The sequence below is a fragment of the Chenopodium quinoa genome, unplaced genomic scaffold, assembly GCF_001683475.1.
Source record: "Chenopodium quinoa cultivar QQ74 unplaced genomic scaffold, ASM168347v1, whole genome shotgun sequence".
Lineage (NCBI taxonomy): Eukaryota > Viridiplantae > Streptophyta > Magnoliopsida > Caryophyllales > Amaranthaceae > Chenopodium > Chenopodium quinoa.
Window position 1 is genome coordinate 170,483 of NW_018744745.1, and position 16,540 is coordinate 187,022.

The 16,540-nt window shown below is 35.7% G+C and overlaps 1 protein-coding gene across 1 annotated transcript; it reads left to right on the forward strand.

Moving 5' to 3' along the window:
* Positions 1-7,585: 7,585 nt before the first annotated feature.
* On the forward strand, positions 7,586-16,193 carry LOC110703603 (pentatricopeptide repeat-containing protein At1g20230-like). The gene is made up of 4 exons (XM_021881381.1): positions 7,586-11,788; positions 12,220-12,311; positions 14,261-14,325; positions 15,362-16,193. Exon 1 carries the CDS (start codon positions 9,403-9,405, stop codon positions 11,668-11,670), a length of 2,268 nt encoding a protein of 755 aa, XP_021737073.1. The 5' UTR covers positions 7,586-9,402; the 3' UTR covers positions 11,671-11,788; positions 12,220-12,311; positions 14,261-14,325; positions 15,362-16,193.
* Positions 16,194-16,540: the final 347 nt, after the last annotated feature.

A 16,540-nucleotide genomic window follows, 5' to 3' on the forward strand; every position in this document is an offset into this window, starting at 1 on the left:
AGTAGGGGGAAAGTTTTATGCTTAAAAAGAGATGATGGGGTTTTAATCTATGATGATGTTTGCCTGAAAACCATGGCTAGGGATTTTTTAAAAAAACTTTTCTCATCCAACATGCATGCAACTCATAATGCTGGTGCTGACCTGGATGATTCCCTTTGCCCTGATAATTTCAAGTACCTTTGTGACCCTCCTTCACTTATAGAGGTTAAAAATTGTCTCTTTCATATGAGCCCTATCAAAAGCCCAGGCCCTGATGGCATACAACCTGTTTTTTACCAACATTTTTGGGAAAGGATAGGAGATAGCATTCATGGCTTTATTTCTAAAGTTTTTGAAGATGGCCAATTCCCAGTGGATATTAACCAGACTTTTATCTCCCTCATACCTAAAAAGGACAATCCTTTGAGTATGTCTGACTTCATACCTATAGGTTTATGCAATACAATTTATAAGCTCATAACTAAGGTGATCTCCTTCAGACTTAGACCCCTTATGCCCTCTATCACCAGTCCTTTGCAATCAAGCTTCATTAAGGGTAGAGGGATGGAGGATAACATCATTTTGATCAAGGAGGTGGCTCACCAATTTAAGAAGTGTGGGAAAGGGAAAAATGTTATGGCTCTTAATTTAGATCTTACCAAGGCTTATGACAGCTTAGAATGGGAGTTCATTCATCAAACTTTGATCTTTTTCCACTTCCCTAGTAAGCTCATCAGACTGATCATGCATTGTATTTCTTCAAGTTTTATTTCTGTTTTGTGGAATGGGGAATTAACTGAGTCTTTTAAACCTAGTAGAGGGATTAGGCAGGGTGATCCACTTTCCAGTTATATCTTTATTCTGTGCATGGAAAGATTTTCTTTAATGATTGAGAATGAGGTTCAAAAGGAGAATTGGAAAGCTTTAAAAGTCTCAAAAAATTTCTCCCTGTCTCACCTTTTCTATGCTGATGATGTTTTCCTATTTGGCTATGCTAATTTTAAAAATTTGGAGGTCATTCTTCATACTCTTTCTAGATTTGGTGCTCTCTCAGGCCTTAAGGCCAATGATCTAAAATCTAGTATCATCTTCCCTCATAAAATGGATTTCCATGTTAGATCCCAGTTAGCCCAAACTGCTGGTTTTAAATCTAGTATCTCCTTTAGGAAATATCTAGGTGTTCAAATCAATGCTAATAAACTAAAAGCTTCAGATTATTGGGATCTAGTAGAGAAAACTTCTGAGAAAATAAAAGGGTGGCAGGCAAAATTGTTAAATATGGCTGGCAGGTCAACTCTGATCAAATCAGTTCTTAACTCCTATCCTCTTTATGCTATGCAAACTAATATCCTACCCTATTCTATCACTGATTCCTTGGAGAAAAAATGTAAATAATTTCTGTGGAACAGGGTGGATAAAAAGCATTACAGTCCTAGGATAAGTTGGGCTAAGGTTCAAAATCCAATTGGGTTAGGGGGGCTGGGTATTAGAAACCTAAGAGAATGGAATGTCTGTTTTATGGCCAAGTTGGGCTGGAGTATATCACATATTCTGATAAGCCATGGGTGAGAATTATGAAGGATAAATATTTTAGAAGGGATAACTTCTGGAACTGTAAGGTTAGTCCAAATCAGTCTTCCATGTGGAGGGATATCCTAAAGGGAAGAGATTTTCTTAGAAAAGGCACTATGGTTAGAATTGGGGATGGTAGTCTCACCTCTCTTTGGTATGATCACTGGGTTGGGAATGGTCCTCTTTTTTTAACTAAGCCCCATGGCATTGTTCTAGATCGAATAGCTCATTGGAGAGTTGATAATATAATCAGAAATGGCAAATGGTATCTTTCGGATATTGCTTATCTTCTTCCTTCATGTATTTTACAACAGATCAAAGCAATCCCTATCTCTTCACCTACTCTTTCTAATTCTAAAGATTGTATTAGATGGATCCATGATAAATCTGGTGTTTTTACCATAAAGAGTGCCTATTTTGCTATGTATAAACCATTGATTTGGCAATCCCTTTTGTTTTCAATTGGAAAACCTTCTGGAAAAGAAAAGTTCCTTACAAATATAAAATGTTTGTTTGGAATTGTGTTCTATCCATTCTTCTTGTGGGTTGCAAAATCAAATTTTTGATCCCTAATTTTGATCCAACTTGTGCTTGTTGTAAACAAAATGAAGAAAGTTTGATTCATCTGTTTAGGGATTGCCCCAAAGCCCTAGAGGTTTGGCAGTTGATTTTCAAACATATCAAAAGACCAAAGAATTTTGATAATAATGCTTTCTTTGGGGATTCATGGAATAATTGGATAGTCTGTAACCTCTCCCAGACTGATCAATGGGTGACTACTTTCATTCTGGCCTTATGACATCTTTGGAAAGCCAGGAACAGACTCATCTTTGAGAAAGCTGTTTACTCAAAGACTTCTGTTTTCAATGGCTTCATAGTTGATCACCAAATTACTAATCATGTTTTGCAAGATGCTATTTAGGGTAAAGGAAAAGCCATTGCAGTGGGTAGGCCTCCAAGATGGATGGGTCCTCCGCCAGGATTTGTGAAGTTGAGCGTGGATGGAGCTTGGAAGAGTTCTTCTGAGGCAGCGGGAGGTGGAGTCATCAGAACTCCTTCTGGAGGATGGTACATTGGCTTCTCAAGCAAATACAATGCCATCACTCCCTTGGCTGAAGAACTCTATGCTATTAGAGAAGGATTAGAGATGGCTAAGGAGTTTTAAATCAAATTTATGGAGGTGGAGACTGATGCAGAAGTTCTAATTCGTATGCTCTCTAATGCTACCACCAACCCTCACCATGAAGTTGCAGCTGTTCTATTAGATGTTGCCCATCTGCTGACTCTGAAGTGCTGGACTATCTACATGGTTCACATTCCTAGGGAGAGGAACAAAGTGGCTCACAAGCTAGCTCAATATGCTATGAATATGACTTTGGGTCATAAAATGCACTTCTCAGTGCCAGACTGTGCCAGAGTTGAGGCGGAAGCAGATCTGGCAGATGCCCATGCTGCTAACTAATTCAAGCTCTTTAGCTCCCTTTTTGCCCCTGCTACATGGTAGCAGTGTATCTTCTCAACTTTTTAGTAATTTTCTGGTAGTTTATATTATGTTTAGCCTTTTGGGTTCCACAGCCCTAAAAAACTATCTATTTTGGATATTACTCACTGTGGAGAGTACTATCAGGCATTAGCCTAATATAATTATCTTTTCCTTGTGTTAAAAAAAAATACTTGGCCAAAAAAATTAGTCCGGTCTATATAATTCGTATTAAAATATTGTATCTAATTTAGGCTTTGTTGATTTTATTGACCTATGTAGTTAATTTGATACGGACTGAGAAGATAAAATATCGTGGAACTGTGGAAGAGTGGAAGTATAGTTTGGCATGATCGGACTAGTTTGACAAGATATGAAAAAGGTGCGCCCTAGCAAGAGACTGTTACAGGCCTGAGTGCCTAACATGGCACAAGAAGCTGAGCACTTCGACATACCTTAGGATCTGAACGTTTCTAGAATTTGGTATAAAGCCAACATAAGCACTTGAATTATTGCATATTTACCCCAAAAAAAAAAAGGAATTATTGTTCAACAGAGCTTTTTTGGTGCAGCAGGTCACACGGTGTGGCCTGCTGCCAAGTCAGTAAAAATAATGGATTCTGACGATCGCATAATGGGGTTACTATTCACGCGCATAACGGGGTTACTGGTTTTGTCAAAGTTACTTGTATTTTTCATGGGTTACTTGTATTTTTTTTTCAAGGGTTACTTGTATGGATTACTTATTAAGAGATTATTTGTATTTTTTTTTTTCCAGAAGTTACTTATATTTTTTTTTCAGGTGTTACTTGTATTTTTTATTCAGAGATTACTTGTACGGGTTAATTCAAGGGTTATTTCAAGAGTTACTTATATGAGTTACTTATTCAATGGTTACCTATATGAGTTACTTATTCAAAGGTTACTTATATGAGTTACTTCAAAGGTTACTTGTATGAATACTTATTCAATGGTTACTTGTTACTTATTCAAGGGTTGCTTGTAGGCCTCATACCAAACTAGTAACACTCTTCAAGTAACCCTTGACCAAACTAGTAATACCCTACAAGTAACCTCTGACCAAAACCAGTAACACCCTACAACTAACCCCTGACCAAAATTAGTAACACCCTACATTTAATCCCTAACCAAACGAGTAACATTCTACATGTAACCCCTGACCAAAACCACCCTACAAGTAACCTCTGACCAAAATCAGTAACACCCTACATTTAACCCCTAACCAAACCAGTAACATCCTACATGTAACCCCTAACCAAACCAGTAACACCCTACAACTAACCCCTGACCAAACTAGTAACACCCTACAATTTTTGACGTAGAATGTTCGATCTAAGATTCCACGAAGAAAACGAGCTCAAATTTCTTTGGTTCTCATTGATTTCCCTACTTCAAATGTTGTTGATGATCTTATGGATAATTTATCATATTTTTTCACAGCAATTTGACACCCAATTTCTACAATTTCGGGCTTTAATTGCAACAATTTGACAAAGAGGTGAGAGAAAATGGGTGGAGTAGAGATATGCTTGTTGGTGATGTGTGATTTGGCTTGAAAAAGAAGCTAAGAAAAGAGGAGAGAGAAAATAGGTGGAGTAGAGATATGGTTGTTAGTGATGTGTGGTTTGGCTTAGAGAAGAAGCTAAGAGAAGAAAGAAGAGTTGTGGAAAACTGTGGCCGTGTGACCAGCCACATACAAAAATTTGTGATTGTCCAATCAATCTATCCATCCATGCCTTTTCGCATGAGTGGAGTCGGCTACATGAACCAAATTTGATTATTTTATATAATCATCAATAAAGATTCTCCTTCTTACCTCCTACATTCCTTATGATCCAATGCTTGTTTACCCAAAAAAAATAAAATAAGAAATAATTAAGAGAGTCTATTGTCAGGAAACATGTAAGGTAACAATAAACAAAATGCATGCGTATGAGTCTAAATTGCAACAAGAAGCACGTATCGTTTGTAAGAAATTGTAACAATCCTATAGAAAAGAAAGAAAGCCTTGTGTTATGACTTACTTCGTATGAGTCATGATACATTTAATCTATATACTTGAAAAAAATATTAGTCTGATGAATGTAATTCTTATTAGAATATATATATATATATATATATATATATATATATATATATATATATATATATATATATATATATATATATATATATATATATATATATTTTGAATAGATTAGAATATGTATTTTTTTTTACAAGAAATAGATTAGAATATGTTATTTAAGCTATGTTTTGTAAAAAAAAAATAAAAAAAAAATTAAAAATTAAAAAAAATTAAGCTATGTTGATTTTATTGAACTATATCATTAGTCAATTTGACACTGACCCCTAAACCGGGAGAAAAGCGCAAACTAAATGAAGTAACTCTCATTCTCACTACTCTAACTATTATGATTCATAAAAAGTCAATTGAAATCACACACTTCAAAAAAATATGCCTTGGTAAGCGGAGTCATACAGTGTAGGTAAAGATTAAACTCTTAGCATGTTTTCTCAATTCAATCTTTTATTCACTTCGTATTTGTTCGTTGAAACTTTAAGTCATAACAAACTTTTAAAAAACTTTCATAATTTCAAATGTCCTGGTGCAAAAGACTAGTGGTCTTTATTTACATAGTTCCTCCGCGGCTCCGCCACATTGTTTAAGCTAATAGAAAGAAGATGATTCTACACAAACATAGACTTGAAATACTAAAATTCCTAGTTCATTCATTCATCTTACTTCTTTGAACAAACAAGTGGATCAATAACCTTCATCCATGCTTTGTAATCTATAGCAGAGCCTTCATCAGGTAATGCAAAACCATTGACAAAAAAAGACGGTGTTCCAATCACGCCCCATGAACTAGCATACTGCCGGCAAAGCATAGAGAGTTACAATGAGCGTTATATAGAAAACAAACTCTTAAGATACTAATTATGATCAACTAGAAAAAATCTAATGGGAAGTTTACTGGTTTATGTACCTTGAACGAAACTCTTGTTTTTTGATCAGTATTCGGATCATTGAGCCCATATATTAAATCAGACTTGTATTTTTCACCTATGGTTTTTGTTACAAAGTCTACTATGTGATCAACGGCCTCGTTTCTTGTCCAATTACTAGTCTTCTCGTTGTAAAATTGTTCCTGCATTACATATAGCGTAGAGGAAGGCTAAAGTTAGCATGAAACATCAATTTAATTATGTATATTATTTCTAACCTACAAAAGTACAAACACATTTCCGGTATGTATCAGAAATAATAAAGATGTCCATGTACGTATATACTGTCAATTGTTGCCGAGTCTTAAAACCAAAGGTTACATGACCAATGGTTGATAATAGAAAGAAAATTCACACCAAATAAAAAATAATAGGAAGAAAAAAGATGCGAAAGATTTGGTACATTTTGGTAATCCAATTACTCATATATTTGGTAGAGCTAGTATATATCTTCTACCACATAAGTAGACAAGTAGTTAAGTACATAACTCGGAAAAAGGCTTAATTCATTAAATCAATTAGTCAAATACTATAAGTAGACAAGTAGTTAAGTACATAACTCAGAAAAAGGCTTAATTCATTAAATCATTTAGTCAAATACTCCAAATATATATATATATATTTGGTATACATTTGTACTGTATCTTTTATAGCCTAAATTATAGCCATGATATAAACAAATTGTAACATAAGCATAATTCACGGCTACAAGTTATGACAGAGTTTGAGAGTAGCTTGGACTAAGATAGTAGTATATTGGTATATACATCATAATGACATAGAATGATAGAGGATATAAGGCCATATATAAAAAATTTATCCATGTACAATGCACAAATCGGCAAAAGTATTCATGAAATAAAAGCTTGATAAATGTATAGATGCAGAGTATCAAAGCATCACCTATTAACCTAATGTAACCAATTCAAATAACCATAACCATCGGATGATCAATTAGCTTAGTTTATTAAAGTCTTAAAAGCTGATGATATTCAAGGAGAACAAATTCCGTTTACAATAATACTCTGCCATTGTGGAAAAAATTACATGTCGAGCCAGCATGAATGAAGTACATACCTGACCCTTGAAAAAACTTTCCCATAAGGGAAATGTCGCAGATTTGTTCAATTCGTTAACTACATGAATTGCCCGGGATGAAATATACGCATTGTCATGGTACCTAAAATACATTTACAAGAAAATTTTCAATCTATTTAACACGAGTATATCAACAAGTACGAACTTATAAACAAACCATCTACAATTAATAGATCTTGCATGGTCTCCAAAACATATTTTTGACTAGTACGTAACATTAATTACAACAATTGAAACAAAATTATTAGTCCTGCATGCATTTATTAATAAATTCAAACTAAGGATATGCAACATTAAAATATCATACAGTTCATCACCTTGTAAAAAAAAGGTAACAACAAATAGTAGAACTCATAAGCTTTTACATAGGAAAATTTCAAAAGGATTTTTTTGCCACAGGATTGATGCTATTTATAGCCGGGAAATTTCAAAAGTAAAGATATTACGGGGTATCGTGTAGTTGTGTTCAAGAAAAAGGAAATTTTTTTTTTGTTAAATCAAAAAGGAAATAATTATTAGTGGAAAAGTAATGTTCATATTGTTCAACTTTATCTTTGAAACTTTCATTTTTTTTGAAAGTTTATCTGCATACAGTAAAGATCGATGACTAAAGATCAAGAGAAAAATCAAAGAAGAAAATAATCTGAACTAATTTCTTGAATTTTACCATTATTCTACAGTATCTAGTCATACTATGTAGTACTATACGTCTACACGTAATGTCTAGTTGAGCAAGTCATTAATTATCTTGAATTTATATCATTTGGATTGACAAGCATAAATGAATAAAATGATATATGTCAATCTATATCTTCCAAAAAAAATGTCAATATATTAATCTTCTTCTAATTAGTGTCCAAATTCAAGGCTTATTCTTTTGCAATCTCGTTTTTTTTTTTTTTTTGAAAGAAACGATAGCCAATTATTATTAAAGGAGGTTCATTTCTGCCAAAGTTGTTATGCTTTGGGGAAAGGTACCTAAGCGAACAAGTTCAGAATTACATCCAGTATCCCACCTTGCAACTAAATGGACAACGGTGTTACAAGAACACTTAATATGCTTAAAAGAACAAAAATAAAAAGACAAGCTATTGTTTCTAATATCATCATAGATAAGTTGGATCGGGGATACACCACTTCTTGAGCTCTTCAAGGCAGCCACCACATTCACGTAATCGGTCTCAACTTCAATTGAATTGTAGCCTAACTCCCAGCCAACATAACACCGTAGCGTATCGTCATTGCCTCAGCAATCTCGGGGGTCGTACCAAACACTTTCTTCACTGCTGCAGTGACAATAACATCATCAGCATCCCTAAGCATGACGCCTAACCCCCACCAGCGAACCCACCAACACATGAGCATCAGTGTTCACTTTGATGCGACCCACAGCAGGTCTCGTCCAACTCACAACAGTAGTAGTGGCAGGTCCGTAGGTTGAGAGGGGATGCAGCACCTTCTCAGCATATTTATTAGTCTTGTACGAGTCTTGAAAAGCCTGCAGCTAACATCACACCATTCGGCCTCTCCCCTTGGTACACCATCATGTTTCTCCTTTTCCATACTGCCCACATTAGTGCAGCCATGGCACACACCACACTCGCATCCACCTTCTGGCCTAGCCAAGTCCACAATTCACCAAAGTTCGAGCGAGGAGCATCATTAAGTAAGTCTTTATACTCACTAAGGTTCCATATTTCCCTAGCAATAACACAATCAAGCAAGGAGTGAATCACCGTCTCACTTACCCCACAAAATTGACAGCTCGCATCAGTTATAATGTGACGCCGCACAAGTCGTTCTTTAACGGCCATGGTCCCCTTCACCCGAATTCAAGTTAGGTCCGACCCGACCCGATATTTTGGGCAGCCTTGGGAAATCAATTTTATGCAATTTTAGTTGTTTTTTTTCCCAACCTGAAATTGGCTCGAAAAGCCCGCTTGGGCAGGTTTGGACACACATTTTCCAGCCCAAAGTTTGACCTGGCCCGACCCGACAAATAGACTTATCTTTAACCTTGAACCGGCCCGAACCCAACCCGCCCATTGATCACCTCTGCCACTTCACCGAGTTCACCCTTCTATAGCTCATAGTTTCAAACGTCAAAGTACTAGGTACTGACTTTATTTACTAGGTAGTATTTATTTATTTTTTAACTCAAATTTTCGAATGACTCCCAACTAAACATGGAATTCTAAACATATTCTTCAAATGATCACCAAAAAATTTTAAGTAAAATTGCCATGTCAAACCCAGTTTTCCGATTAAGCAGATCAACCTTGACAATTCCCACCATTCTCAACTTAGCAACCTTTTCACCTGCTCGAACTCGTCAACTTCATGCCCACATTATCAAATCAGGCCTTCTCAACGACAATTCTCTCTCCTCAAAGTTACTATCTTTGTACTCAAATCACCGATGTTTCGCCGAAGCTTCCATCTTTCTTGACTCAATTGACGAACCCAGTTCTTCATCTTTCTCCATTATCATCAATGCATTGTCAAAATTCAATTTTTTTAATAATGTTGTTGATTTGTTTAGGAAAATGTTATCTAAGGGTGTATGTCTTGATAGTTATCTTCTGCCTGCTGTGTCGAAGGCGTGTGCCGGGCTTTCGGCTTTCGAGCTTGGCAGGCAGGTTCATGGACTTGCGCAAGTATCTGGGTGTTCATTGGATGTTGTTGTGCAGTCTTCTTTAGTTCATATGTATGTGAAATGTGGTCGCTTGAGTATTGCACGTAAGGTGCTCGACGAAATTCCTGAACCAGATGTTGTCACATTTAGTGCTATGATTGCTGGTTATGCTCGAAATGGTGATGTGGGTATGGCGAAAAGACTTTTTGGTGATATGGGAAAATTGGGGTTGGAGCCTAATTTGGTGTCTTGGAATGGTTTGATAGCAGGATTTAATCAAAGTGGAAGGCATTTGGAGGCCATACATGTGTTTCTTGATATGCATTTACGAGGTTGTCAGCCGGATGGAAGTAGTTTTTCTAGTGTTTTAGCTGCAATAGCGGACTTGGAGGTTTTGAATGTGGGAATTCAAGTTCATGGTTATGTGATCAAGAGGGGGTTTGCTTGTGATAAATGGGTTGTTAGTTCCCTTGTTGATATGTATGGTAAGTATGCTTGTGTTTCGGAGATGAAACAAGTGTTTGATGAGATGGGTTGTATGGAAATAGGCTCGTGCAATGCCTTAGTTTCTGCGCTTGCTAGGAATGGTCTTGTCAATGATGCATTAGCAATGTTTAGCCAAATGAGAGAACGCAAGATGGACCTAAATGTTGTTTCTTGGACGTCAATGATTAGTTGTTGTTCCCAAAATGGTAAAGATGTTGAGGCTTTGGAGCTTTTCACTGCTATGCAGCTTGCTGGTGTGAAGCCCAATGCCGTCACAATTCCTTGCTTGTTACCTGCCTGTGGTAACATTGCAGCATTAATGCACGGGAAAGCAGCACATTGCTTCTCTATCCGGAGGCAGATAACGAATGATGTTTTTGTTGGCAGTGCCCTCATAGACATGTATGCAAAGTGTGGCAAAATTAGGGATTCTCAGCTATGTTTTGATGCAATGCCCACCAGAAACACTGTAAGTTGGAATGCAGTAATTGGTGGATACGCTATGCATGGAAAAGACAAGGAAGCCCTGGAGATGTTTGATTTGATGCTCAAGAGTGGACAAAAACCTAACTTTATAACATTCACTTGTTTGCTATCTGCTTGTAACCAGAAAGGCCTTGTTGATGAAGGCTGGCGTTATTTCAATTGCATGCAAAAAGAGCATGGTGTTGAAGCTAAAATGGAGCATTATGCTTGCATGGTGAGCCTCCTAAGTCGTGTAGGAAAGCTTGAAGAAGCTTATTCAGTGATCAAAGAAATGCCTTTTGAACCTGATGCTTGTGTTTGGGGAGCTCTGCTGAGTTCTTGTAGAACCAACAAAAACTTAAAGCTAGGTGAAATAGCCGCCGAGAGGCTTTTTAAGTTGGAACCTAGGAATCCTGGTAACTATGTCCTTCTGTCAAACATTTATGCTTCAAAAGGCATGTGGGGTGATGTTGACAGGGTAAGGGATTTGATGAAGGATATGGGTTTAAAGAAAAACCCTGGATGCAGTTGGATTGAGATAAAGAACAAAGTCCACATGCTTCTAGCAGGGGATAGAACACATCCCCAGATGTCCCAAATTATTCATAAGATGGAAGCACTAGGCAAAGAGATGAGGAAGGCAGGTTTGGATCCTAAAATTGATTATGTGCTACAAGATGTAGAAGAGCAGGACAAGGAGCAGATGTTGTGTGGTCATAGTGAGAAGTTGGCTGTAGCTTTTGGACTCCTAAATACGCCTGCAGGGTTTCCTCTTCGTGTAATCAAGAACCTTAGAATATGTGGCGATTGCCATGCAGTTATAAAGTTTATTTCCAGCATTGAAAGGCGAGAAATTTTTGTTAGAGACACTAATCGATTTCATCATTTCAAAGATGGGGAATGTTCTTGTGGGGATCATTGGTGATTGACAAAGTCAAAATTGGGACAATATAACGCTTACATGAGGATAGTAAGAGGCACCTTTCCTGACTTTAGCATCACTACTGTGCTCTACTTACCTCACAACATATATTGTCAAGAAGGTGACTTCTTGATCAAAAGAGACACCATAGTATGCCTTTGTAGTTTGTACATATATACGGGGGTTTGGTCGTATAAGAGTACAAGTATGACAGGCAAGATAGATCTTTATAGTATGCCTTTGTTGTTTGTACTTCTATACAGTTCTGGTTCCACTACAGATGCTTATTAGATTTTTGTTAGCTTTGCTTTTAATTTGAAAATTTTAGGAGTTGTCAATTTGAGTTAGGGGTTTGTCTAGTTTTTAATTTGTTGAATATTTTAAGTACCAAGTTTTGATATTGTTGTTACCACAAGATTGATGGCATAAGGAAATCAAATATAGATTATGAAAATTTTAGACATTGTTCATTATTGTTTAACGATTCAGCTGTAAGTTTTCATTGCATAAGTTATTAATTGGATCATCTTTTCTTCTATTTGTTTGATGCAGAAGTACCATCTGTCTCTTTACTGAATAATCAGCAGGGTCTAGAACCTGGAATTGCTGTTTTCAGTCCTTTGCATCTGGGAGTTACTCCTGTGGTATTGCTGTTTCTTTCTTCCTTCTTCCTCTCTGAATTTACATTTTTGTCACTATTTCTCTTTTCTTTCTTCCTCTCTGAATTAACACTGTTATCACTATTGCTCTTTGGTTTATAGTTCATGTCTTATTGTCTTTTATGCTTTTGTGTTTGGATTGGTGTCCAATTTCAAACCTTTTTTCTTGTTTGCACTGTTTATGCTCCTAAAATACGATTTTTTAAGGGAAGTTGTCTTTGTTAGTAATACTTTTAGTCAGGAGCTCTGCAGTGTCTTCTATTAAAAAGATTGTCCTAGGTGGATATTTTTGACCACTTGATTAATCTATTGGTACCATATATATTGAGCATAAGAGCAGTACATATATCTATTGTCATGTTCTGTTAGGTTGATTATTGAACACCTTTGAGTGAATGTTTTTTGCGCTAAACCCCTTATGGCTTTCAGGGACTTCACGGGGAATAAAAAAAATTCTCTTATCTTTAGCATTATTACTCTTTGTGCTTCATCACATAACCTTCGGTTGCATAATCTGAAACATCTATGAAATTTCATGCAGATGTTGTCTTTGGTAAACATAGACATTAGACACACTCAACAAATATTTTGCTATATTTGACACTTGCAGGACACTATTCAATATAAAAGAATTCTCATAAATGAGTTACCAATATAAATAATTGGAAGGCCTAATCTATTACCCACTACTGTTACATTATCATCTCCATTATATTTGGAATGTATGGATAAATTTGTAACATCAGCTGACAGCAGTGAGGTGATTTTATGCACCTAAATCCACATTTGAAGTTTTGAACTTGGATCTGAAACTTTGCTTAGGGTTGGCTGAGTTTTAGAGGCCTTTTCAGAAGTGTAGGCATGATTAAAGCCGTTGTAACACTCTAGCAGAGTGTTCCAGTTTACTGTAATTCTGACAGGTGATCTTTGTTTTGTTGTATACACATGTTGCCTCCGTGTTGACCACTGTATTTTGTCTGCCTTTGTTTGAGTTACCGCAGCCATCAGAAAATTGATCTTCCCAAAACTGTACATTATGGCTGGTAACCTTTGCCTCAGTCAGGTTTCTGGATAGTTCGATTCTTTCGTCTTCTTGCAAAAGCATTTTAAGAAGTTCAACTGTGTCTGATTCAAGCGGAGTATTGATGGATGTTCTAAAGGAGCATAGTCTGCATCGATGCATCTAGACCTTGTAAATAATGAAAAGCAAGAAATTTTTGTCAGGGACACTAATTGATTTCATCATTTCAAAGACGGGGAGTATTCTTGTGGGGATCATTGGTGAAAGACACTGTCATAATTGGGACTATTTAACATTAATGAGATATTAAATGCCACCTTTCCTCAATTAAACATCACAAATTTTGCACAACTCTAATGTGTACTCATCAATAAATATTATCAAGAAAGTGACTTCTTGATTCAAGAAAGGTACTGTAGTATGCCTTTGTAGTTTGTAAATATACACAGGCATTTGGTTGTATACAAGTATGACGGGCGAGATCTGTCTATACATACTTCTATGCAGTTTTGGTTTTGTATTAGATGTCTGTTACTCCTTTCGTTTTATATTGTTCTTCTTGCTTAAAATGTTTTTGTGAGACAAAATTGGTCAAAGTAGGATGAACAATATAAACGGGGGGGGGGGGGGGGTAGATTTTTGTTAGCCTTTTGCTAAAATTTACGAAAATTAGGGGGGTTTTAATTTTGTTAGAGGCTACTGTAGTTACTAACTTGCTGAATATTTCATGTATCAAGTTTTGCTTTTGTTGTTAGTTTGTTACCACAAGAATAATGGTGCAACTGCGCAAGGAATCACATTTAGATCATTAAAATTGCAGAGAACTTGTTTATTATTGATAATGATCTAGTTTCCACTATTCATATTGTAAGTTATTAAAAGAATCACTGTTTTTTCTCTTTGTTTGTTGCAGAAGTGTCACCTTACTCGTATCTGGGATTGCTGTATTCAGTCTTTGAACCTGAGAGCTCTCCTCTGGTATAAATGTTTCTCTCTTCTTTATAGTTTTATCAATATATCTCTTTGGTTTGGTGTACATATTTTTGTTCTCCATTGTTGCTGCTTTTGTTGCATGGTAAATCATACTTTTAGTCAGGATCTCTGCGATGACTTCTATATAGATTATTTTGGAAGGTGATTATTGAACCTTTAGTGATCTATTGGTACCATACAATTTGAACCTAAGAGTGGTCAATCCGTCAAATCTATTATTATATTCTCTAGGGTGATTAATTGTTAGTGTTTATGAGCTGAAATCCTTATGGCTTACCGGGACTTCTTAAATGTATAAATAATAGAACTTCTGTTGAATAATTTAGAGAATGGTAGACATAATTCTTGTTGTTTAAATTAAATTACTTAGGTTAAGGTGTTGTAATTTGTTTTTAAACAAATATTAGAAGCATGAACTTGGTTTAAAGGGAAGAACAAAAGAATAATGGTGAAGGTATTACAACTCTCAGTTTAGAGAAGCTGAAACAGCCCCTCTCACTGCCCGGTCAGCAGCCCGGTTAGGGTGGTGGTGGTGGACCTGTGATTAATCTCCGCTGCCCGATCGGGCAGCCGTTGCCCTACCGGGCGCGAGGGAGATGATGAATTTTGCGAATTCAATATTCAGGTTGGCCCGATCGGGCATGCCGCGGCCCGATCGGGCGCGAGTCAATTCAGTTTGTGGCTGACGGTTTTCTTCCATTATGCTTTTGTTATTTGTCAGTTGTTTTCGTGACTTTTGGCTGATAAAAAGTGCTTCTATATATATATATATATGTCAAAGACATGAAGAAAAAGGATTTTTTAAGGAGAAAAGTGGGGCGGTTCATTATTTTCTTCTTAGGAACTCGAAGAAAATAATTAGTTCCATTATTTTTTTCTTGATTTCATTTTGCAAATTCAATTATCATCATCATAATTATTATAAGTTTGATTACATTAGATCACAAACATACTACACACTGTTGTGATTGTCTTCGTTGTATCTCCTAGTAATTTCGTGATACCCGGTGTGTAAATTCAGGGTCGAAATATTACTTTGGGAAACTGATTTCGTTCAAGCCTCGAAGTGTTAATTTGTCTAATTTCGTGTTATTTTTGTGACCCGGTAAACCAATTTCCCCAACAATCCAAAGTAATATTATTCTATAAAGATGACATGGTGTAAGAATTGTCTTACAATTTCCATAATTTGGACAAATTAAGAGGAGTGGTTTTACGAAGATGGTAAAAGTTTGCAATTGCAATTTTTGGTGTCATCTCTTGGAGTGGTGTTTATTCTCAAAGTTAATGGAGGAAAAAGACGAGTCTTTGGAGGCCACAAGGAAGAGGATCAAGCGGAAGAACGGTTTGTTCGGTACCATTAAATTGATGCAATTCGCGGTAATTCATTGTTGTTTTATCCATGGCGAATTGGTTAGTATTTCTAATTTTCTATATTTTTTTTATTGTTTTCCATGCTTGAAATGATGAATAGTTTAATTCATTTTTGATTTTATTTTATGATTATTTAGCATGGATAATTTATTATTTTATTTGATGATGACTTTTTATAGAAAGTATAACATGTGCTTATTATGTTAATTGTTATATTGATTATGTATATTGGTAATATATATGTTAATTGTTATTCATGGATTAATGACTATCGATGATAATCAATGTGGCAAAGTTGTGCTTTGATAAAGTATTTTATTAGTCTATGCATGATAAAATTCAATTGTAGCTCTCATTGAATCATGCGGTAATGACTAATAGTCATGGTAATTAGAATAATTTTTGAGGTAATTCAAATGTCTTGATTTAATTCAAGTGATGCTCATTTCGATAGTTCATGAACTTATTAATGTGGATAGTTTGGCATATACTATTGGTGTTTTAATTTATTCAAGTTTTGAATTTATTGTTTTATTTTACAAGACTGATTTATTTTATGTTCTATACTGTTGTCTAGTGTAATTATTTTCTGTAAATTCATTTGTATAAGTGTATGTATATTAAACAAATTTGATGGCAATGAGGAGTTTGTCAAATTTGTATATATATTGTATTAATTCTTATGCATGAAACTGATTTTGGTTTATGATGAATGAGCTAGATGAATTTATCTTTCGTGATGTCCATGTTTTGTAGGAAGAATTTGATTCTTAATCATCATGATGAAAGGATAAATGTTTTGACAAAATATTGGTTTATTTTGTTG

What these genes read in the sequence shown, in the direction of transcription:
- LOC110703603 (XM_021881381.1), top strand. Translation starts at nt 9,403, where the DNA reads ATGTCAAACCCAGTTTTCCGATTAAGCAGATCAACCTTGACAATTCCC.